Below are 25,736 nucleotides of genomic sequence, written 5' to 3'. Positions count from 1 at the left end.
CCCAAATGACATTTAAAGAACACTCCACCAACAACAGTAGAATACACATTCTTTTTAAGTGCAAAAGAAACATCATTTTCTGGGCCATAAAACAAGTCTCAATAAATTTAAAAGATTCAAACCATACAACATAGGTTCTCTGATCATTATGAATTTGGGAATCAGTAACCAAAAGATGGATAGAAAAATCACGTTTGGAAGCTGAACAATACACTTCTAAATAACCCATAGGTCAAAGAATAAATCACAAGAGAAAGCATTGACATATTAAAATGTATGACATGCATGTAAAGTAGTACTGAGAATAAAATTTACAGCATTAAAATGCCTAAAGATTATCATATTAAGTGAAGTAAGTCAGATAGAGAAAGACAAATATATAATATTGCTTATATGTGGGATCTAAAGGAAAGAAAGAGAGAGAGTGAGGGAGAGGGAGGCAGGCAAGGAGAGGGAGAAGGAGAGAGAGAGAAAGAGAGGAAAGAGAAAGAGAAAGAAAGAAAGAAAGAAAGAAAGAAAGAAAGAAAGAAAGAAAGAAAGAAAGAAAGAAAGAAAGAAAGAAAGGAAGGAAAGAAGGAAGGAAGGAAGGAAGGAAGGAAGGAAGGAAGGAAGGAAGGAAGGAAGGAAGGAAGGAAGGAAGGAAGGAAGAGAAAAGATAATACATTTTATTTACAGACTCACAGACATGCAAAACAAACTGGTTACCGGGGTGTAGGGGAGAAGGGATAGGAGTTTGGAATTAATAGATACACTTACTATATATAAAATAGATAAACAAGGATCTACTGTATAGCACAGAGAACTATATTCAATTTCTTATAATGAGCTGTAATGGAAAATAAACTGAAAAAAAATATATGTATGTATGTGTATGTGTAACTGAACCACTGCTATACATCTGAAACTAACTCTGTAAATTGACTACACTTCAATAAAAAATAAAAAAAGCATCATGATCCATAGCAAGCAACAGTTCAAAGAAATAAAAATATTTCAAGGAATTTTTTTTAAATGCTTATGTAAGAAGAGCAGAAAGGTTTAAAATCAAGGACTTAGGTTTCTATCTTTAAAAACTAGAAAAAGAAGAGCAAATTAAATTCAAACTAAGCAGAATAAATTATAAAGAGAAGTACAAAAATCGATGAAATATAACAAAAAGCAAAAGAGAAAATAAAAAACACAAAAACTGTTTCTTTGAGAAGATGAATAGCATTAATAAAGCTCTCTTTAGCAAAATAAAAAAAACAGACATTTGTGTCTTTTCAAAAAAACCTTTTTATTCTGGAAAATTTCACACATGTGTATGTAAAGGCAATAGTATAATAAACCTGACAAAACAATCACCCACTCAATACACAGCCAATTTTGTTTCATCTACACCTCCCTTCCATTCCCCCATCCTGGATTACTTTAAAGCACATCCCAGGCATTATATTATTTTATCTGTAAATATTTAGTTTATGAATATGCATATGTCTTAAGTAGATAAACCTACATCTTCTGCATTATGATGCCAAGAAGGAATAACATTTATTTTATAAACATCAAAAATGTCCCCAACAGTCTTTTTCCCTTCCCTATACCAAAGAATTGGCCAGATCAACAATGTGAACCCCATGAAACTAGACAGTTTCTCTAATTGCCAGAAGCAGAAATGCTGTCCCCTACCCTCTGAGGAGTCAACTTTAGGAAGGCCTAGTGTCTAGTCTTGATGAAAGATGGGAAACTGACCTTTGATTCACAGACTGACAGTGAATACTCAGGCATGTCCTAAGGTATGTACCTGGTAACTGTACCTGGTGAACAAGCAGGCACATAAGCCAGAGTCTCCCCAAGCCATTCATCCAAGAATGGCAAACGTGACCTCAAGGGACCCTCATCCAGATCAGATGCTATCTTTATCAGCTAACGGACATGCATGAGCCAGGAAACAAACTTCCAATGAAAATATGCTATATTGTCTTCTGTTTTGCGGAACTGTCTCCGTACGGGTATGTTTGCTGCTAAATAAATTTCATATTCTTTCACTGTGGTATTTTCCCTTCAATATCATCACTGCTCCATTGCAATGCCATGCAAACTAGTGTGAGAAGTTGGGATGATGTGAATGTAGAAGACTCTGTAAGATACATGAGAGAATTCAGGGAACTGAAGGAAAATTAGAGTAGGCCCATGTTTGGCATCAGTCCAAAAAGCTTTGTTGCAGATGACGAGATTGATTGTTTCAATAGGATATGCACACAGCCTGCTGTGAGGACTCTGGGCCATCTAGTACATGGAACTGAAACAAATCAGTCTACTACGAAGGGGGCTAGACTTAACAATTTTCAAGTTGCTTCTACTGGCAGATGTTTCAGAGGTTCTTCAGTGGGAACTGAAATAGTGAAATAGGAAATGACTGGGTGGTACTCTAACTGGTAAGAAAAACTAAGACTAAAACTATAGATTCCAATATCTGTGACAGAAACATGTGGAATAGTAGTGGTGGGGGATGAGGAGAAGGTCCCAAGATGTCCTAGAAAGTCTGCTGACTTTCCAGGCAGAAGACAGATCTCGGCCAATGTTTCAAGTATGAGAAGATGTGAAAATTGAGCTAAGAAATGTTTTAAATTGTCATTGATGGTTATTCCAGTTAGTGTGTGTAGGAATATCACAGACAAGAATCAAGAAGTTTTTAATTGTGGGGAAGTAAGTTTTAACATGAGTGAGTTCCAGTCTGTTTTCACAGACTTTTCTTCTAAAACAGAGCTATAACCTTGAAACTGTGTGTTTTTAGCCAGTAAACTTTATTTTAATGGTGTTGAAAGATATATCCTTAGAAATAATTTCCCATTTGGAACAGATGTTTCCCAAGTGGAAAATTAAAGAGTACTTGAGACATGAAGTTTCCACTGGTAAAAGTATACAAGAAGAAACTCCTTTTTGAAAACTGTTCAAAAGATGGATGAAAATATGTACTATATATATACTGGCCAGGTAAAAATATGTGAATATTTGGGCTGTGTCTGAAAAGTTGTAACATATTTTTCATCATTTCAGTATGATCCACGGTCCCTATATACATGAAGCTGAAATGGTCATGAGACAATTTAACTGAAGTATTAAATAACTGAATAACATATTCAGATATAATTTTGTTGAAGTGGTGGATGACTTTGGTGAATGAAATAAAGGGAGAAAGCCTGGCTTATTTAAGGTTAAAAGTTGGGTTAATGTCCCCTGTTAGGAGACACAGTCCTCCCTGGGTCTCTCATTCACCTACACATCTTGCTGAGTATGCCAAGAATGCAAGGACGTAACCATTCCTTAAGGTTGTTTGCAGCAAGACACCCTGAGGGATGAGGCAATGTTTCTCTTGAGACAAAAAGCAGGCTTGCTTACTTCTGGCTGTAAGATGTTACATTCCCTAAACTCAGAGCTCCTCTTCTGTAACACAACTCATGTCTGTGCAGGTATCCATCTGGGCCTTCTGCAGAACTCCTCAGTGGGACCAGGCAGCAAGGAGGGAATGGATTCAACATGCTATCTGTGCCAAGAGTTATAAACACTTGTCTCAGACCTGGGTTTCTTGAGTCTTCTGCCAGCATCCGTGAAATAATACAGGTAAACCCATTACTTCATAAATAGAGTAAAATCAAATCCAAGGCCCCTGAACCCTTTCTGGTTCAGTTTAAAATCTTCCATTGAGACCATGGCTTCTATGCTGGGGGTAAGGTGTTTGAATGTGAGTACAATGAGTTACAGTGTTTGAATAGGAACCATCTTCAAGTTCCTTCAACAGATTTAGTAGAAAAAAGAACCTATACAACTCAGCTCCTGAATGAAAAAGGAAAACAGACAGAGAGTGAGGGGAAGTCCAAGTTGGCCTGATCTCCTCTCTCCAGGAAAACATAACCCTTCGCCGAATTGACAGTAAAATGGTCTGGAGTAGCATCCCATGGACCCCTCAGCAGTGGTATTTCCTGTTGGAAAGGAGATGCTCATTGTTGCATATATAAAATGATAATCTCTAGTGGCCCCATAGCAGAGAGCAAATCTGAAGCAGTTAAATTTTTTGGAAAGCATGAAATGGGGCCTACCTTGGCAAACATCAGGTAGTTCAAAATAAACTACTGTCCACACCTCCACCCAAGTGTAAACAGGAAGCCCAATGCTTGGTTGACCTGTATGGATTTTGGCAAAACATAGTCCCCTCATAGAAATCTTACTGAGTCCAATCCACCAATAAACCAGGAAGAAAGTGACTTTGGGCTCACCTCTGGGGAGATCACAGAATGAAAAAATAGACAACCATGGGGTATTTTGATCTTTGCAAAAGTTTGGACATTTGGCTTCAAGCTCAAGCTTGTAACATAATAAATTTAAATTCTCTCTTAAGTTTGTTTTATACGAGATCAAAAATTTCTTGGAATGAGCCAAAAACATCTGGAACTTATTTATAAAAGTACTCTAGGATTTCTAAATTTAATATGATATAAAACTACAACTGAAATAGATTACATACAAACATACAATGGCTTGTATGAATTATTTCTTGTGTAATGTAGACAATATTATCGGTTATAGAAATTGTTCCATGTTAACTTTTGGAGCAGTTTTTAACATCTCTGGTAACTCTCGAGATTATTTGGATTGAGTTTTGGTATATTTTCAATTGGCTTTTGGAAAGTTAGACTAATAAAATATTGAATTAATGACTGTGGGATTCTGTTCATATAAAATTCTGAGATAGTGCTTGGTGTTCCCCTGGAGGGAAGTGAGAATTTTGTTTTTCTTTTCAGGTAGTTGGGGTGTCAGTGAGATTGACAAGGGGGTAGTCTGGACTTGCATACTCAGAAATCAACTCCAGATGTTTAGGCAAAGGGTAAAAAAGAGAAACACATGCTTTAATAGGGCAATATATAGCATGGCACATTGAAATCCATTTTACAGGGCAAATTAATAAGTTTTCCTGTAAGGACAAGCTAAAATGAAACTTTTCTTTTACTCTTTCATGAAAGAAGTTCTATACAAGGGCCAATGTGAAACACTATAAAAGACATCTCTAGCATCCCATTTTGGTACCTGATATTTATTCTCCCACTTCTAAGATGACTTTAATTCCCAGTTCTCTTCAGGGACATGTATCTGTCTTAGCTCTATGAACACATATCCTCCAGGCTCTCTATTCTTGGTTATCAGACTAGGTAAAGCTCTTTTGATGTAAAATCCATGAAAAAAATCTAGTTTCTTTGAGGGTTAAAGAATTCATATATTTTTAAGGAAGCTGTTCCAGAGTTTCATGGCATCTTTTGTAGATTCTAGTTTCCTGGACTCTGGGACATTGTTAGATTCTGATTTCCTCCAGTCTATGTTTAAAGCACAAACCTGAATTTCACTGTGTTTTTAGTACGTTTATCAGGAAGAGGAAGAAGCAACACAGGGTAGGTCAGAGAGAAAGTGGCTCTGCTCCAAGCAAAAGCAGAATTTCCACCTCCTGTAAATTCCACTGAGACCTCCCTAACACTGAGAAACAAATTTCATGATTTAGACCCAGACAACCATCTTAGTTTAAGGAACTTCCCTTTAGGAAAATGTTTTCATTCTTTCACATAAGAATACATTTTGTGGGAAAATAGGGAACAAGGATTACCTTTACTGAAAAATAATAAAGGAAAAATAATAAATTATTTTCTAAGTACCATACACTAGGCATATCAAGAAATAGGTAGCAAAGAATCAGGGAAAGCTTGAGAATAACAGAAAAATTAAAAGACCAGAAAACATACACATAAAAGGAGCTGAGGAGAAAAAGTCCGAGTTAAAGCAGAAAAAAAAGTGCTCTAAGAATTTTTCAAAATTATAAAGTACTTTAAAGACAAAGTACTTAAGGGCAGATGAAGAACCTCCTATAATAATCATGAGAATCTGAATAATAAACTGAAATAATCCCCTTGGTACACTGTAAAATATGCAATTTTAATTATGTGATTTTTCTAGCTAATTTCTGCTTCAAAAACAGTAAAGTACTTCTGCTTACAAGGTGGCAGAGACGAGAACTTTTCTGAACCTCTCATATGCACGTTGTCATCAAAATTTAAATTAGCAGAAACATGCCTTTGAGTTAAATCACAATTAGCCCCTAGACAGACCTATTTACTGAGAATCCACTATGTGCCCAACACTGGCAGCATATGCTAAACAACAGTTTGCATTTGTAAAGCACTTTTTCCTTTCAAGTTCTCACAAATGACATTTTAAAACGAACTATATTTGTCTTTCAGCATTAACTGCACATGCTAAATACATCCCTTATTATAAATTGCTCCTACTCAGGAGACTGAGTTTTAAAAGACAAAATATATCCAGTTGTATTTGTGCACATATATTTTACATAGTTATGTAAGGAAGTCAATCAACAATGATAAATACAAACAGATTGTCTAACAAAATAAAACAATTTTCAGGGAACAGAAATGACACATTTGTCAGAAGATGTCCACAAATAATTAATTACTTTAGCACAATAAGATATTCTCTTAATACCAGAGTTTCTTACAAGAGGATAGTCATTACTTTCTAACCATCTGTCATCATTACTCCCCCAAAAACTAATTAGGGTTTCCTCCAATCACACGTTATAAATCATGCAAATGTGGATGGCAAAAAAACACAGTTTAAAGAAGTTAACATTATAACATTTTATAGTTTAAAAATCACAGGCTTCAGAACTAGCCTTTCATGTTCTAATAATTCCCCTGCTTATTTTTCTTATCTTTTCCTAGTTGGTTATTACATATTAAACTTACAAAATTAAAATTTTAAAAAACTTACAGGTAGTAGAGCTTTCCTGCAGCAGGAAGTTCTCTCTTCCGATAATCTATCCCAGAATCTAGCTGGACTGTATTACAGTATTCCTACAATCCAAACACATAAAATATATTTTAAAACAAATGATGGCTTAAAATTATAATTTTTCTGCTATCCTTTTTTTTTAATTTTTGAAATTTTCCTGAATAAAATAATGAGTTTAGGACAAAACAACAGAACTCATGTAAGAATCACAACCTTTGCAATATTAAACATGTAACAAGCCAAGAAATATCAGTTTCATAAAATTAAGATTTGCAGCATGCCCTCCTGAAGCTGTTAAAACAGTGTTGTCAGCAAATTCCCTAAATAACCACAGTAGATTTTTTTTTTCAATCCCAATTTCCATTACTCTGAAGTAAGAAGCTGGAGGCTACCAAAAAGAATAACTCATGGGTCTTAAGCATCACAACGGGAGACAGACAGTCTAGGAAAGCTGCATAAGAACATTATCATCCACATTTTAAACCAAATGATCATACTAAAGTGATGCTATAGGTATTCCTGCCCTTCACATCTAAATGACTGCCACTGCCCTTGCCCCTTAGTTCCCTCTCCAGACTTCAATGGCTTCAGAGTTCTTTCCAGTTGTGGATGCCTGGCTTCAATCTGAATTATCCTGTACCACTGCTGTCCTTTTCTCCTCCTAATTACTCTTTCCTTTCCATCCTCCTGGGTGCATGTGTGCATGGAAACTCACACACACACACACACACACACACACACACCTTAAAACTCTTACTATGAAAACAAATGAATTTTTGTTACACCTATCTTGGTCAGTTGGCTTTTTGGGGATACACATGCACGCACGTGCGCACACACACACACATATAAACATACTTACTCCAGTAGAATAATGGTGAGCAGTTTTCAGAACAATTCAAGAAACATTTATAGGCTGGTGTTTCATTTCATTTGAAATAAAAATTGCACTATGAAAATCCATGAAGAAAAAAATTGTATTTTAATAACTTAACTACTTTCACTAATGAAAAACTGCATTTAGAGGCTAAGGTAATTACGGCAGATTATATTTTCCAAAGACAGCAATAAGCTCTCCATCCCAACACATTGTGATGTTGACCTTCCAACCATCAAGAAGTGGGGTCTCTGCTCCCCCCTTGAATCTTGTGACTATGGTGAAAATGATGCTATGCAATAATATCTGATATGCCACCTGAGTCAGTTTGTTGGCTGGAATACTCGCTCTGGAACCCAGGTAAGCATCACCTACACAGAGATAATCAAGCCACAGGAGAGCTTAAAGTAGCCCATACAGATGGGCTTGAGATGACATGAAGACAGAGGTGTCTGACCAGTTCCCAGCTATTCCAGTTGTGGCCATTATCATAGTGAGGGAGCCAGACTGCCAGCTGAGCTTTTCTCAAATCCCAGAACCACAGAAACCAAAAGGGATAATGAAATAATGTTCTTTTAAGCCTCCAAATGTTGCAGTCATTTGTTCCATAGCAACTGATGATCAGACAAGCAATAACTGGGCACACCTGAGATGTAGCAACATTCTTCCTTCCTGAAACTGCATCCTAGGTTGCACTGCTATGCAAAGGCTGTTCTGTTACCTGTACTACAAGGAACAGATTGTACACAGTGGCTGTGAGAATGTATTTCCCCTCCTCCCATGCTACAGCTGCTAAGAGGCGAAGGGAAGTAACACAGGGTGATCAACCATCCCTCTGGGACTGAGAGGTTTTTCTGGAAGCAGCACTTTCAGTGCTAATACCACAAGAGTTCTGGGCACACTGGGATAACTGGTCACCCTAGGAGTAAAGACCCAGAACTCTGGGCTAGAAAGCTGGAAGAGCTATATAGCCTTCTAATTTATGTATCAGCAATTGTGAATTAGGTTAGAATAAAACAATCCCCAAGAAGAAGCTGGTCCTCTGGGGAAGCCTACAAACCTAAGCTTTTGAACAACACATTTGAAGAACCACCCTTGAATCTAACAGTCACACCACCGTACAGTGCTGAACATAAGCAGTCAGTGGTCTCCCACCCAGGCACCCCTAGCTCATCATTCCAAGGCACTCAAACCCCATCTCCAGGCCTCGCCCTCAGGACTCAGGCCCTGTAACCCATCTCACCAGAGAGGAATACAGCATTGCCCAAATAAGGCATTCCACTCTCCCCTTGCCTCAGATCACCTATTTTTAAAAAGGAATAGCCACATCTCTCTCTTCTTCTCAACTTTGAGTAATGTAGTAAACCTGGGAAAAGAGATATTTCCTCCCTGTTGCCCCTGCTGTAATTGTGGGGCTCAGTCACCCAGTACAAAGAAAAAGGAGATGCACTTGTTGAGGTAGTACTTTCTACTCTCCTTCTCTGAGGGAAATCTGTCCTGGTTTGGTAAGGGCCAATTATTCATAAGCTACTGACAATATACTACAGACAATATACTACACAGTAGAGCAACATATTCATATAAGTATATCTCCCCAGGTTCTCTATTTCTTTTAAACTACAATTTATCTTATATGACTCAATATTTCTAATTTAGTCAAAAATTCTTCTTTTTTTTTTGCTATTAAAAAAATAAGGCTAATGGAAGTTATACAAGCTTCAATTTCTCCTTCTGGGTAACTAACTTCTCTCATATGAATGATTAAGCCCTACCAAATGATTGCATTTGTACATTCACTAATCACCACTGAGGAATACCTAATCAGCAGCATAAGAACTATAACCAAAGCCCTTAGATGTTAGCTCTTAATTGTCTGAAAAACACTAACACTCAGTTTATATTTTTAAAGAAAAATAAACCTCAAAATTTCTGATTTTATTCACTTAAGCTAGATAATTCAAACCACTTTGCAGAAGGGTGGAGGAGGGTGAAAGCTAAGCTATTTCCAAGTTGAGAATGAATCTAGTCAAAAGGGCATGATCTCTAAGTAATTTCCTAATTTCCAAGGATATTTACAAGACCTGTGACCTCTTATCACCATCCAATTCAAATGCATAAAACTAATCAGCCACCAAATGGAATTTATTCTAAAATAGTTTGTATATTTATGTATACAAAGGACAAATACAATTACACAAGCTAAAAACGCAATTAGGAAATTTGAGGAGGAAAAGGAGGGAGACTAACACACCCTTGGGAGCATACTCATAAGTCAAAGGCCTTTGACTTTGGAAAGAAAAATATACCGCTAAGAGAACCGTATTCCAGTAGTTTACATTTTCCTCAAGATCTATTGTGTATATTTTTAGCTATTCTGAATAATACCATTAGAATAATAGCACCTCACAAAATAACTTATTATAGTGTCCAGTCTGGCTTTTCCCTTCCTAGTTGGAACAAAAGAACAATAAATAGTGTGGAGAAAAATCCTTTACAAGTACAACATATTAACCTCATAAGCAAAGATTGAAATAATAAAGATTTTCCTCACCTAAATATTTTTTTAAATTGAAGTATAGCCAGTTTACAATGTTGTGTCAATTTCTGGTGTAGAGCATAATGTTTCAGTCATACACATACATATATATTCTTTTTCATTATAGGCTACAAGATAATTGAATATAGTTTCCTACGCTATACAGTAGAAAATTGTTGTTTATGTATTTTATATATTGTAGCTAGTATCTGCAAATCTTGAACTGCCAGTTTATCCCTTCCCACAGCCTTCTCCTCCTTTGGTAAACATGAATTTGTTTTCTATGTCTGTGAGACTGTTTCTGTCTTGTAAATAAGTTCCTTTGCCTTTTTTTTTCTTCCTTAGATTCCACATATAAGTGATATCATATAGTATTTTTTTCTTCTCTTTCTGGCTTACTTCACTTAGAATGATAATCTCCAGGTCCACCCATGTTGCTGCAAATGGCATTATTTTACTCTTTTTTATCATTGGTTAGTATTCCATTATATAAATATACCACAACTTCTTTATCCAGTCATCTGTTGATGGACATTTAGGGTGTCTCCATGTCTTGGCTATTGTAAATAGTGCTGCTATGAACTTTGGGGTGCAGGTATCTTTTCAAATTAGAACTCCCTCCAGATACATGCCCAGGAGTGGGATTGCTAGATCATATGGTGAGTCTATTTTTAGTTTTTTGAGAAACCTGTTTTTTCCAAAATGGCTGCACCAAAATACATTCCTACCAACAGTGTAGGAGGGCTCCTTTTCCTCCTTACCCTCTCCAGCATTTATTGTTTGTGGACTTTTTAATGATGGCCATTCTGACTGATGTAAGGTGATACATTATAGTTTTAATTTGCATTTCTCTGATAATTAGTGATATTGAGCATTTTATCACGTGCCTATTGGCCATTTGTGTATCTTCACTAAAGAACTGCTTGTTTAGATCTTTTGCATTTTTGGATTGGGTTTTGCTGATGTTGTTATTAAGCTGTATGAGCTGCTTATATACATAAGCTGTTATAATTAAGCCCTTGTCAGTCACATTATTTGCAAATATTCTCTCCCATTCTGTAGGCTGTCTTTTTGTTTTGCTTATGGTTTCCTTCACTGTGCAAAAGCATGTAAGTTTACCTAGGTCACATTTGTTTATTTTTGCTTTTATTTCTATTGCGTAGGTAGACTGCCCTAGGAGAACACTGCTAAGATTTACATCAGAAAGTGTTTTGTCTGTGTTTTCTTCTATGAAGTTTATAGTGTCTTGTCTTATGTTTAAGTCTTTGAGCCATTTTGAGTTTATTTTTGCATATGGTGTAAGGGAGTGTTCTAATTTCACTGATTTATATGCGGCTGTCCAGCTTTCCCAGCACCACTTGTTGATGAGACTGTCTTTTCTCCATTGTATATTCTTACCTCCTTTGTTGAAGATTAAGTGAACATAAGTGTGGGGGTTTATTTCTGGGCTCTCTATTCTGTTCCATTGATTCATATGTCTGTTTTTTGTGCCAATACCACATTGCTTTGATTACTATAGCTTTGTAGTATTGTCTGAAGTCTGGGAGGGTTATTCCTCCAGCTTCATTCTTTTTCTTTAGTGATACTATGGCAATTCTGGGTCTTTTGTGATTCCATACAAATTTTAGGATTATTTGTTCTAATTCTGTGAAAAATGTCCTGGGTAATTTGATAGGGATCATATTAAATCTGTAGATTGCTTTGGGTAGTATGGCCATTTTAAAAATATTAATTCTTCCAATCCAAGAACATGGGATATCTTTCCATTTCTTTAAGTCATCTTTAATTTCCTTAATGAGTGTTCTGTAGTTCTCCACATATAAGTCTTTCACTTCCTTGGTCAGATTTATTCCTAAGTATTTTATTTTTTCAGATGAAATTTTAAAAGGGATTATTTCTTTATTTTCTTTTTCTGACATTTCATTATTAGTGTAAAGAAATGCAACTGATTTCTGTATGTTAATCTTGTATCCTGCTACCTTACCAAATTATTTTATCAGCTCTAGTAGTTTCTGTGTGGAGCCTTTAGGGTTTTCTATGCATGTCTTCCACATATAGTGACAATTTAACCTCTTCTCTTCCAATTTGGATTCCTTTTTCTTTTTCATTTCTGATTGCTATGGCTAGGACTTCCAATACTATGTTGAAAAGAAGTAGTGAGAGTGGACATCTTTGACTTGTTCCAATTTTAGTGGGGAGGCTTTCAACTTTTCACCATTGACTATTATGTTTGCTGTGGGTTTGTCATAAATAGCTTTTGTTATGTTGAGATATGTTTCTTCTATACCCACTTAAATATGCTTTTATTACAAAGGGAATATTGCTTACTGTAGAAATTTCAAAAAAGAGGAGAAACACAACCACATAAATCAAAGTTTTATATCTTAGATAAGCAATTATATTAAGTAAGAATTTAAAGATCAAAATTATTGGCATTTCTCTTGACAGCATTCAATTAATAGGTTTTATACATTTTTAATAAGCATAAAAGGAAAAAAGGTTGAGACTTTTTCTAGTTCTAGGGTATAAAATATTTTAATAACTAAGATCTTTTTGCTTAATTCTCTAAAAATGTACCTTTTTTAAACTAAAAAAGTGATCCATGCTTATTGTAAAAAATTCAAATATCAAATGTATAAAAGTAGGAATAAAAGTCTATTCCCTTCTTAGAAGAAAGTTTGCTTATAGCTTATATTCTTCCAGTTTTTACTTTACATACAGAGATGATGACAGACAGAAAGATAGAGAAATTGGGATATTATACACACAGTTCTGAGCTTAATTCTTTTTTGATAACTTAAAAGTTCTATGAGAGAAATAACTATATATTTAAATATTGAAAAGCTACACTGCATACTGTACTGTTTTGTTTGCTAAGAATACAATTCCATAAATAAATGACAAGTAAAAGTACAAAAAAGATACTGAACCAAAAAAAGGGTAGCAGACTGGGTGGAGATGTCTGTTTTAATTTTGTTTATTTTTTGAGGCAGCTATACATTTAAATATACTTACTGAAGCAGCTATACATTTTATTATAGCTGCTTCAGTCTCATTTAAAATAATCATGTGCTACTATTTTTAAGCTTTAAGCAATAATATATAAATATTTAACACAGAAACTTCTATATACTTTTAAGCCTTTTATAATTTAATTATAACAAATACAGAAAAGGATACAAATAAGTGTCCACCTCAATCAAGAAAGAGTATCCTCCAGACTTGTGGTTACCGGGGGGGGGGGGGGTCGGGGTAGAGGGTGGGAAGGGATAGACTGGGATTTCAAAATTGTAGAATAGATAAACAAGATTACACTGTATAGCACAGGGAAATATAGACAAAATGTTATGATAAATCACAGAGAAAAAAATGTGACAATGAGTGTGGATATGTCCATGAATGACTGAAAAATTGTGCTGAACACTGGAATTTGACACAACATTGTAAAATGATTATAAATCAATAAAAAATGTTAAAAAAAAAAAAAAGAAAAAGAAAGAGTATCCTCTTTTACCTTTCCAAAAGTAGCCAGTATTCTGATTCTAGCATCATAGAATCCTTGCCTGTTTCTGGAGCCTTATATAAGTGGCATTATAAAGTATATATTCTTTTGTGATTGGGCTCCTTCATGGTTTACAAGATTCATCCATCCACATGTTTTCTTTAGCTGTAGTATATTGATTGTTGTATCATATTCATTATGTGAATATGACACAATTTACTGACTCATTCTACTGCTGATGGACATTTGTGTTGTTTCTACTTATTAGCTCTTTCAAACAACGCAGCCACAAAGTTTCCTGCACATGATTTTTGATGCATACATGCACATGCTCTTTTTGGACATATACACTACTTAGAAGAGTAACTACTTGGCCATAAGGTAAGAGTATACTCACTTTAATGAATATTGCCAGTTTTCCAAGGTGACTGCACAACCTACACTCCCACCAGTCATTCCTAAGTATGTGTTTGCTACTGGTATAAAGAAATATAATTGATTTTTGAGTATTACCCTTATATCCAGCAGTCTTAAGACATTCACTTATTAATGTATTTTTTTGGAATATTGATTTTCATGATGACATGAAAGACATTTCATATTTCATAAATATGCTACATTATTTTATTCACAAAAATGTACACCTATGGTTTAACAAGTCTCCTGTAAATTCAGTATTCATTTTGAATCAACCTAGCAAACATCATTGAATATTATATGTTGGACACATCCTTGGTTACTGGAGATACATAATAAATAAGATACAGCTTCAGCTCTAACATTCTGGTAGAATTCAGACATTTTCATCAACTTATCATTTTCTTCTCCTCCCAGTCATGGACACAATTTTTCCAAGTTGGTAAGTCTTCCACCAGTTGCCTAGCTGTGTGATTTTAGCCCATTAGTTAAGTTCTCTAGATTCCAGTTTTCTCTTCCATAAAATAAAGGAAATTGAATTATGATCCCTTTCAGTCTACAATTCTTAACACTATTGCTGATGTTCTCTTGCTTCAGGGCTAAGTTCTTCTTTGGACATTTTGGGTTTTGGAGTAGACCCAACCTCAAAGCCTACCTCAAGGCACCTCAGCTCCTTTACTTTCTCGATCATCTCATACTCCAAAGTAAATAAAAACTTTTTTCTCCACTTCCCCACTCCTACTCTGGCTACCCCAGTTGTCTCTCACACTTGAAACACTCACACCCCATCACTTAAACAGATAAGGTCTATATCCCTTCTTTCTATCAAGCAATTTCATACTTTCTCTCCCCTGCCAAAAAGTAGGAAAGGAAGATATTCAACAATTGCAAAATTACCTATTATATTACTCAATTGTGCTAGGCAAGTGACTTGAATCTATCTCATTATAATCATCACAATAATTATACACAGAACAAGGTAATCGTTTTTATATCCTCATTTTATAGTTAAGGAAATTTATGAGAGAGGTTATTATTGTTTTAATCACTGCCATGGGCTGAATTGTGTCCTCTGCAAATTCATATGTTCAAGTTCTAACCCCAGTACCTCAGAATGTGACTGTATTTGGAGACACATTTGAGTCTTGAAAGGTGATTACATTAAAACAAGGTGTTTTTGGTGGGTCCTAATCCAATATGACTGGTGTCCTTATAAGAGGAGGAAATTAGGACAGAGATGTGTGTGTGCACAAAGGAAGGACCATGTGAAGACGGGGGAGAAGACAGCCATTTGCAAGTCAAGGAGAGAGGCCTCAGAGGAAATCAACCCTGTCAACACCTCAATCTTGGACTTCCAGCCTCCAGAACTGTGAGAAAATACATTTCTGTTGTTTAAGCCACCCAAGCTGTGCTATTTTGTTATGGTAGCCCTAGTAAACCAATACAATCTTGTTCCATTTATAAGCATACAGGAAGGCATTTTTAAAAAGTAGGAAAAAAAAAAAAAGGCAAAAACAATTGTGAGATTTAAAAAAAAAAAAGCCAGGACTGAAGCTAAAAAGTACAACTAAATACACTTGCTTGTAAGGTGAGCCACAAATCTGACTCTTTCTGCAGCTACAGTTGGAAGGGAACACAGTTCTCCTTAGAATTCACAGAACGCCAAAGAGGACACACAGTTTGTAGGTAGCTGAGCCATGATCTGCCCAGGTCATTCTCACCCCCAAATCCATGGTCTTCCCATGGTGTCACACTGCCTCATTAAGCATTAGCCACAGGATCATTTTTCTTTCACCTTATACAATTTACAGGATTAACTTTTACTCTCCAACTCCTCTATCCCTGTCTGAAAGTAATTACCTCTGCCCAGTATAAATATGCCAATTGCTCTTCTAGAGGTCCATACTATATGATTCTATTGTGATTTCCTTTAGGTATTTATTACAAACCTGTGAATGAGATATATGCACCCTATATGAAATTCTACATATTAATGGGTTGTATTACTGTAAATTTCCATTATATAGGACATTTTCTATGTTTAAAGAGTCTGGACATAGTCCACTGTTTTTATGACCTTTACTTAATCATCTAAACTGATACTGTCCACCTTGGAAAGTAAACTCCATGAGAGCAGGGAATGCCTACTTAACTAACTGCACAGCACCGTATGCTCACAGGCCCTACAAAGCAGGGTGGGAGCCCAATGATGATGATAATCTCCCCTCTCTCATGGGTGGAAAAAGGAAAGTACAAGTTAATCTCCAAGATTACTCTCTTCTTCAAAATACACACAAAGATTCTCATATTTTAAAAGATTGCATAATAAGACGGCCATAAACTCAGAGAATTTGAGATGTAAATAAATGGGTCTATCTTTTGTTTGATGTCATCAACATCATCAAATAGCAAACAGTGATATAAGGGCTTACCTTGTGCCAGCAACCATTCTAAAGTTTTTATATTCCTCTTAACCACTCTAAAAGATAAGCATTATTATTATTCCCATTTTTTAGATAAATAAGGATATAAAACACAGAGAAGTTATGCAACTTCTCCGTTGCCAAAGAGCACAAAGTGGTAGAACCAGGATTCAAACTCAAGCATTCTAGCTCCAGTGTTCACATTCTTAACTACTTTGCCATATTGCCACCACAGGATATGTTCAAGCAACCAAGGCTCTTCCTTGGATATACAAAGCAATGCAAAATTCATGTGGGTTTACTGGGAAGTTCTTGCAGTACTCTGTCAGCCTCCTGCAGAAAGATCTACCTCTGCTGCTTGCTGCTCATATGCTAACCAAGTAAGGCCTCTAGCCTCAACGGTTATCTTAAGCAGCAGCTATGTTGCAATGAATAGATTTGCTTACTTATGTACAACTTAACTGCATACAAAAATGATATGGGACAGATTTTTAGAGAATCTATCCAGCTATATTATATGCACATAACAAACTAGAAGTTTTCCTACAATGATTGATATAATAGAAACAGATTTGGGTTTCAAGCCTTCAAAAGACAAGGATCATCTCTCTTTTGTTCATTATTGTATCCCCAGCACCTAGCACAGCATCTAGTACATAGTGAATGCTCAGTAAATACTGATCAACTGAACAGATCTTAAGCAAACTCATCTATGTGTAAAGCTTAGGTGCAAGTCACCATGATAGGAACTATAGAAAGAAGTCAGCCAGTACAGACTTTTCTCATGGAACTTCCATGGGAACTGACTTAGCAAGATTCTTGCTAAAACTGGACTCAGCATAGATAGACACAGACATGGTAGGCCAAAGTCAAGGCCTAGTAGAGAAGACAGCTCAGAGGCTTACTAAAATATGGTCCAGGAGAGAGTCTTGAGAACCCGGCTGAGACTAGAAACTCATTCAAGGAGTTCTGTACTCCCGTAAGTTAAGAATTTCATCCCAAGGCAAAGTTTCCTCACAACAAAGAGATAAAACAGAGAACACTTCCATATCCATAAAACTAAAGTCCCGGGTTAAGTTGATTGGGCTGATTATATCCATCACAACCAATTCATGTAGCTTGGGGAATGGCACAAGCTGACTGGTCTAGGTTTGAGTTTCTTAAATCAATGTAAGTAGCAGAGAAGATGGAAATACCCTGGTGGGTAGACCAGTTCTCAACACTGGCTGCATGTTGGCTTCAGCTGGGAATTTAGAAAGTGTCCAATGCCCAGGCTCTACTCCCAGACATTTCTGCAGGGGACAATTTGGTTGACTGAATTTGTCTCTCTTGTTTTAAGCTCCTTAAATGATTCTGATGGGCAGCCAAAGTTGAGAATCAATGGCTTAGTCTAATCAGGCCCCACCTCTGATCAGTTCCATCCAAATCAAATGGCTACTACACAATAGCAGAAATATGAAAGGGATTTGTGGGAAATAACCACAATATCCACCACAGGTAGTAACTAAAGCCATAAGATAACTCAGAGTTGGTGTTTATGATCCTAGAATCACAGAGCCAGAGACTGGTAGCATTGATTTCCTTCTTGCTTAGGTTTGGATGAACTGAGATGAAAAGGAAATCAGCATTACTCTGCAATGCAGGTAAAGGACATAAAAGTACATGAGTTGTCAAGCACCATTTGAATGAACAAAGGAAAAAAATAGAATATCAAGGAAACAAAGGATTGATCAAACTTAATGTGGGCTGGAGACATGTTCTAAAACTGGAGTAGTCTGACTACATGAAAAAAGTTTGAAACAAATCTGCCTAGAGGGGGAAAAAAAACTACAGGAATGTACAGAAAGGACAGAAGATGATCCAGGTGATAAAATACTACAGATCAGCCCAGCAAAGGATAATAACATCTCAAATAAGAGGATCATTAAGTTTACAGAGTTAGGTTCTCAATTCACATCTCTCATTGTAAATGAGGTTACATCTCTGTCTTTTTGAACACCTCTATGATTTAGAACATCCCAATACTTCTTTGAAATAATGAGTTTCTGAATATGTCACTAAAAATATTTTCAAAGTAATTATATTACAAAAAAAATTTTTAAAAAGGAAGCAAAGCACCAACATCTAAAGGCATACCTGATCAAACTCAGCAAGCAGCTCTAAAAGGCCAGCACAACAGTTGTATGGTCTCCCTGTCAGTGTTTGAAACTCTGAGATGGAATCATCGTCCTTCAATCACACCACCACTCTCACCACCTCCAAAAGGAAAGGTGAAACATCTGTCTGTAGCAACTACTGTTGTGTAATGAGAGGTCTTGTTCAGAATGTCAATGACTTTCTTTCTCTTCATATGCCTTATCTTAGACATACTGATTTCTAGAAAATATTTGGACTCTAGTAACATAGAATTTATCATCTTTAAACTATTATGAAGTAGGAAATTGTGGAGAGCAAAAATCTGTATTGACTTCGTCAACTTGGTCAAGACCTTGGATTCCATTAGCATATCAGTTTCCTGATAAGACTTAATTAATTTGGATGATCTAAGATATCAGTATGCATTCCAAATAGCTTTGTGGCAGGATGGTGAACAAGTCAGAAATGATGAAGTTGTGTGCTTATACCATCAAATTGTTTTGGCATAGAAGTTGAAAACAAAACAAAAAATCCTAATGTTTATAAGAGACTGTTTCTGTTCATCAAAAAAGTAGTAACCTTTGAGCTATGGGATGCTACAGAGAGTTTACATTTTTTCTGGTTGTTATACAGAGGATGCCCTACCGCCATTTAATCCAGAAGATAAATATTTAATCATGGTTATCTTCATAACACTGTTACAGAAGAATAAAAACAACAACAGCTACCATTCATTGGTAGTTAATTTTACAACAACCTATAAAGACAATTATTGGCCTCAATTTACCAATGCAGTACTTGAGGTTGAAGAAGATCGAATATTCTAATCTCTATTTCTCTGTAGTTATTTAGCTCATAGGGAGCAGAAGAACTGAATGAACTCAGCTCTGCAGACCATGTGTTCACCACCACTACACATGCTTCCTATGTTCAGAACAAGACATAGAACAAAAGCTCAAAAATTCTACCACCCTTAAATATTCCGGTAATTATCATTTTGCAGTAACTTGTTTGCTGACTCAATATGTACAAGCAACATCCAATAAAATTCCCAGAGCATCATACCTCATCTCCACGTGACTTTTTGTCATTTATTTATTTATATACCCCATTGTGTTCTAGAAGGGTTAATGTGGCTTCTTTAAAAAGTATCATCTTACCATTTGTAATTCAATTTCACCATTTAATTTTCAGTGTTAGCTAACACACAAGTGAAGAATAATTTGACAAAACCTCACAAAGCTTCAAATGCACAGAACATTTGATTTAGAAACTCCATTTCTAGGAATCTAATCTATATAAACTTTGACTCATGTGACTAAAAATACATTTGTAAACAGGTTTTTTTTAAAGCATTATTTGATAAGTTAAAAGCTAGAATGAACCCAAGTATATAGAAATAGCAGAGTAGTTTTAAAAACAATAGAGCAGCCATTTAAAAGAATGAGATAGAGTTATATCTGAGATCAAAAGACCTCCAGGATATCTCCAGGGGATAAAAGCACAAGTTAGATTAAGATATAGCTACTACTCCACTGATTTACAGCAAAACAAAACTGAATGCTTAGGTATATAGAGAGATACGTATGCATATAAATCCTTAAAAAGACAGTGACTTTTTCCCAGCTTTACTGAGATATAATTGATGTACAACATTGGGTAAACTTAAGGTATAAAACTGATACACTTAGTATATTGCAAAATGATTACCACAGTAGTGTTGGTTAACACCTCCATCATCTTACATAATTACCATTTCTTTTTTTGTGGTGAGAATATTTTAAAATCTATTCCCTTAGCAACTTTCAAGTACATGATACAGTACTGTTAACCATAATCGCCATGCTATATATACACATTAGTCATCTTATAACTGAAAGTTTGTACCCTTTAACCAACATTTCTCCCTTTCCCCCACTCCTGAGCCCCCTGGTAACCACCAATCTACTCTCTGTTTCTATCAATTCAGCTTTTTTAGTTTTCACATACAAGTGATATCATCCGGTATTTGTCTTTCTCTTGTCTGACTTATTTCACTAAGCATAATGCCTTCAAAGCTCATTTATTTTGTCACAAATGGCAGGATTTCCTTTTTTCTCACAGCTGAAAAATATTCCATTGTGTGTGTATGTATATGTATATATATTCCAGTGTGTGTGCATAAATATATATACCACATCCTCTTTCGCCATTCACCCATTGATTGACACTTAGGTTGTCTCCACATGCTGGCTACTGTAAATAATGCTGCAAAGAACATGGGAGTGCATATCTCTTCAAGAGAGTGATTTCACCTCCTTTGAATAAATACCCAGAAAAGAGATGGCTGGATCATGTTACTTCTATTTTTAATTTTCTGAGGAACTTCCATACTGTTTTCCATAGTGGCTGCACCAATTTATAGTCCCATAAACAGTGTACGAGGGTTTCCATTTCTCCACATTCTCCCCAACACTGATCTGACTTTTTGAGAGTAGACATTCTAACAGATGTGAGGTGATAGATAGCTCATTGTGGTTTTGATTTGCACTTCCCTGATGATTGTTGATGTTGAGCATCTTTTCATATACCTATTGCCATTTATATGTCTTCTTTGGAAAAATGTCTACTCAGTTCCTCTGCCCATTTTTTAAAGTATCCCACTATCATTGTATTGTCTATCTTCCTTCAGATTTGTTAATATTTGCCTAATATATTTAGGTGCTCTGATATTGGGTGCATATGTATTTATGATTGCTATACTTTCTTGATGAATTGATCCCTTTATCATCATATGATGTTCTTTGCCTCTTATTGCAGTTTTTGGCTTAGAGTCTATTTTGTCTAAGTATAGCTATCCCTGCTCTCTTTTGGTTTCCTCTTGCATGGAATATCTTTTTCCATTCCTTCACTTTGAGCCTATATGTTCTTAAAACTGAGGTGAGTATCTTTCAGGAAGCATATTTTCTCTGTGTCTTTTGATTGGAGAACTTAATCCATTTACATTTAGAGTAATTATTGACAGTTAAGGACTTAGTAATTCTATCTTAATTGTTCTATGGCTGTTTTGTAGTTCCCTTATTCTTTTCTTCCTCTAGCTGCCTTCCTTTGTGAACAGACAATTTTCCTTAATGGTATGCTGTGACTCCCTCTCTTTATCTTCTATGGATCTACTGTTGGTTTTGCTTTGTGGTTACCATGAGGCTACATAAAACATATTACAGATATACCAGTCTATTTTACACTGATAACTTAACTGTAATCACTTACAAAAACTACCTTTTTAACTACCTGACTTTTCCATTTCGGATGTCACAATTTGCCTCTTGTTATATTGCATACTCACTAACAAATCATTGTAGTTGTTTTTAATACTCTTGCCCTTTAACCTTTATACTAAAGTTAGCACACCAACATATTACATTATTAGAGTATTCTGAATTTGACTATGTACTTACCTTTACCAGTGTGTTGCATACTTTCATGTTTTCATGTTACTAATTACTATCCTTTCATTTCAGTTTGAAGAATTCCTTTCAGCATTTCTTGTCAGTCAGGTCTAGCGGTAATGAACTCCCCCAGCTTCTGATTGTCTGGGAAAGACTTTATTTCTACTTTATTTCAAAAGGGCAACTTTTCTGCATAGAATATTCTTGGTTGGCAGTTTTTTCTTTTTCTTTTTTTTAATTTCAGTACTTTGAAATAAAACATATCTCACTCTCCCCTGGGCTGTAAGGTTTCTGCTAAGAAATCTGTTGGTAATCTCACAGAAGTTCCCTTATAAGTTACAGGTTTCTTTTTCTCTTGCTGCTTTTAAGATACTCTCTGTCTTTGATTTTTGACAGTTTTATTATAATGTGTCTCTGTCCTGGAGAAGATTCTGTAAGTTGAGTTTGTTTGATGACTTATAAGCTTCATGAACTTGAACATCCAAATCTCTCCCTAGATTTGGAAAGTAAACTTTCTGCTCCCTTTCCCTCTCTCCTCCTTCTGGAACCCCTATAATTCACAGAGGGCTTTTTTTTAATGGTATCTGATAGATTATGCACTCTTCTTCATTCTTTGTCCTCTTCTGACTGGATAATTTTTAAGTTCCTGCCTTCAGTCTCGCTGATTCTTTCTTCTCCTTGATCAGGTCTGATATTGGATGCTCACTATTGCAGTTTGGTTCTTCTTTAGGATTTCTACCTTTTTGTTAAACTTCTCAGTTCGTGTATTGTTTTCCTGAATTTGCTGAAGTGTCTTTATGTGGTCTGTCTGTCTGTCTGTCTGTCTGTCTTTTTCTTCTTTCCTTTTCTTTTGGTAGCCATTGAGTTTCCTTAAAACAGCCATTTTGAATTCTTTATTGGGTAAATCTCATATCTCCAAGTGTTTGGGATCAGTTATTGGAAGATTATTGTGATCTTTTGGTCATGCCATGTTTCCTTGATTTTTCATTGATCCTTCATGTTTTGTGTTGCTATCTTCATATTTCAAATAGCAGTCACCTCCTCTAGTCTTTACTAATTGCTTTCAGGAGAGAAATACCTTCCACCAGCCCGTCTAGGGAATTTGAAGCTTTCTCACACCTTCTAAGGATACACCTGCTTGATGATTCTTGCTCCCTCTTGTGGAAGAACTCTTAAGCTTTATGCCTTCCCTGGATCTTGCAACACATCAAGCCAAGTGCTGACAGCCTCCCTTTTGTTTTCCCAAAAATGGCACTAAAGCTCAAGCTTGTGGTCTCTCCCTGGCCCATAGCTTCAGGCTGGCTTTCTGAACATGCTCACTAGCCATCTGCCAAAGCTCACTGTCAACACCGCCATCAGGAGCACACACAGAGCACCAGCCCAAGAGTGGGTATGCATGGGGGTGAGGTGCACAGAGAACTAGGGATGAAGGGATCTGTGGGCAAAGTGCCCCAGAGGCTGGCAGGCAGGTTTTTTGACAGCATCCATGAAGCAGTTAGTAGGATCCACCTACTTTTAATGCCCTCCAAGAGTCTTATTGGGTGCTCTCCCACCCTCTTCCCAACTTCCAATCATGCAGCTCACAATTCAGTACTGTGAATGAGGCAAAAGATAAAGGAGTCTCTTTGGCAGTATCCACATAACTGCGGAAGCCAGGTGATCACTCATGTGCTCTTACTTTCCCCTGTGGGAGAACTCACTGGCCAAAAAGATCTCTCTAGGCCCCAGGCTGTGCTGCGTTGGGGGAGAATGATGCAAGTAAAGTTAGAATATTCCTCTTATCCTCTCCAACACATCCAAATTCCTATTTGTTTTTTGCTCTAATAGTGTGCTGGAACCTCTCTACTAGAAATCTGGACATCCACAAAGCCTCTCCCTCATCTTTGGGTGACTGTTTACGATAGTGTTTCCAAGGGCTCCCAGACTATGTCTGGGATTGCTGGAGCTGGTTCACTGGCCACTGCAGGGTCCACAGCAAGGACCGAATTCTGTATGCTTGTTACCTGACACATGAGTGGGTAAGCCTCCTCTCGGCTCCCTTGGTGTATGATGCTGAATCCAACAGCTCTCACAAAGGCACTTTTGTCTGTGGATGGAAGCCAAACTGTTGGTGGTAGAGCAGGGGAACATGAACAAGAGATGTCTTATTCAGCCACAATGCTGATGTCACTCCTCCACATTCAATTTTTAACAGTGGTTACTCCTGAGGAGCAAAGTAGGAATGAGACTGGGGTGGAGGAAATGAGGAAAGAGAAGAGTAGTGAAGGAGGAGCTTTCAACATGAATACACACACACACACACACACACTTATGTGATGTTTGGATTTAACCTAGCATGCATTCATTAATCACTCATGAAATTTAATAAAAGGACAGATCTTAGAGAACTCCACGGATTGTCCCTAAATAGTGGTGCTCAGAAAAAGATGATAGCTATTTTATCGAAATCACAGCCATTATCATTTCCAGCTCTGTCATAACAAACAGAATTTTAATTAATAATCCATTCTTCTCCCACTGTTTACTTTATCCAAGAAAACCAGAGTTTTCATTTCAGAGGTAAAAAAAAGAAAAACATAAAAATGACATATCACAGACTGACAATAAGTTGATGCATGTACCTTTTGAAAATCTTTTTTATAACCATGCTACTAAACACATAACTGCAGCTCCTATAAGCTTTCATCTTCCCCACAAAAAGGAACTGTACAACACATCTCCACGCAAATAGGAACTTCCCACCATATATGTAGTTTTGCAAACTCTATTTTTTCAAAATCTAGTAAATTTATCCACAAGATGTTTCCTTCTTCTATACAAATAATGAGGTAAACAATAACTTTTTTATCTAAAAATATATAACAATATTATAAATATACAAATCCATAATGCATGATTCATTTGCACTATAATCAAACTTCTGAATAATAAGAAAAACTAAGTCTCAATAAAATATTTTGCTTAAAACATAACCCCTGTCTATTTTCAGAGACTGCATTATTAAGACTTTTTAGTACCCAGGATAGCATTTATAAATATTCTAAACTCTGGTTCTGCTCTCTTCATTGTATTTGCCCAACTTTTTGTCACTTCACTCTTCATTAACACTTTTATCTGAAGATGAAAAGAGGAAGAGAGAGACACCGAATTCAGTCAATCTTTCAGCTTATTCTTATCTCTGATAAAAGATCAGAAGAGTAAATTTTAAGCTATTTGCTAAAACAAGATTTGGATATGACTATATATTTAACTTATCACTGCATATGACTAAAGACAGATTATATTTTTATAAAAGATAAAGAGTTCCTTATTGATAAAAGAAATTGAGAATATAATTAATTTTACCCAAAGACTGTAAGATTATACTATGTATATAATGAGTATATAATGTTAACACATACACACATACAGACACACACATACACACTGTGCAACATGGTTTGGAAGAAAGAACTCTCAATAAAAAGCAGGAAATCTGGGTTCTTCTAGACCTTGCTCTACCACTAGCTGGGCAATCTTAGGCATGAGCCTCAGTTGCCTCCACTGCACAACACTGGGTAGGATAAATGTTTCTAAGGCTTCT

The 25,736-nt window shown here is 36.1% G+C and overlaps 1 protein-coding gene across 3 annotated transcripts in view; it reads right to left on the bottom strand.

Annotated features, from left to right (window-relative positions):
* Positions 1-25,736, bottom strand: part of AFG1L (AFG1 like ATPase) — a 185,859-nt gene that overhangs the window by 62,849 nt on the left and 97,274 nt on the right. For all 3 annotated transcript variants that reach the window (XR_012074903.1, XM_006205633.4, XM_015240421.3), the window contains exon 8: positions 6,814-6,896. Coding sequence is in view for 2 of the 3 variants with exons in the window: in XM_006205633.4 (XP_006205695.1) it covers positions 6,814-6,896 (83 nt within the window). In the remaining variant the exon portion in view is untranslated. The remainder of the gene's footprint in view (positions 1-6,813; positions 6,897-25,736) is intronic.

Source organism: Vicugna pacos, chromosome 8 (genome assembly GCF_048564905.1).
Source record: "Vicugna pacos chromosome 8, VicPac4, whole genome shotgun sequence".
In the NCBI taxonomy this organism is placed as follows: domain Eukaryota; kingdom Metazoa; phylum Chordata; class Mammalia; order Artiodactyla; family Camelidae; genus Vicugna; species Vicugna pacos.
This window is presented reverse-complemented; position numbering and strand designations above follow the sequence as displayed.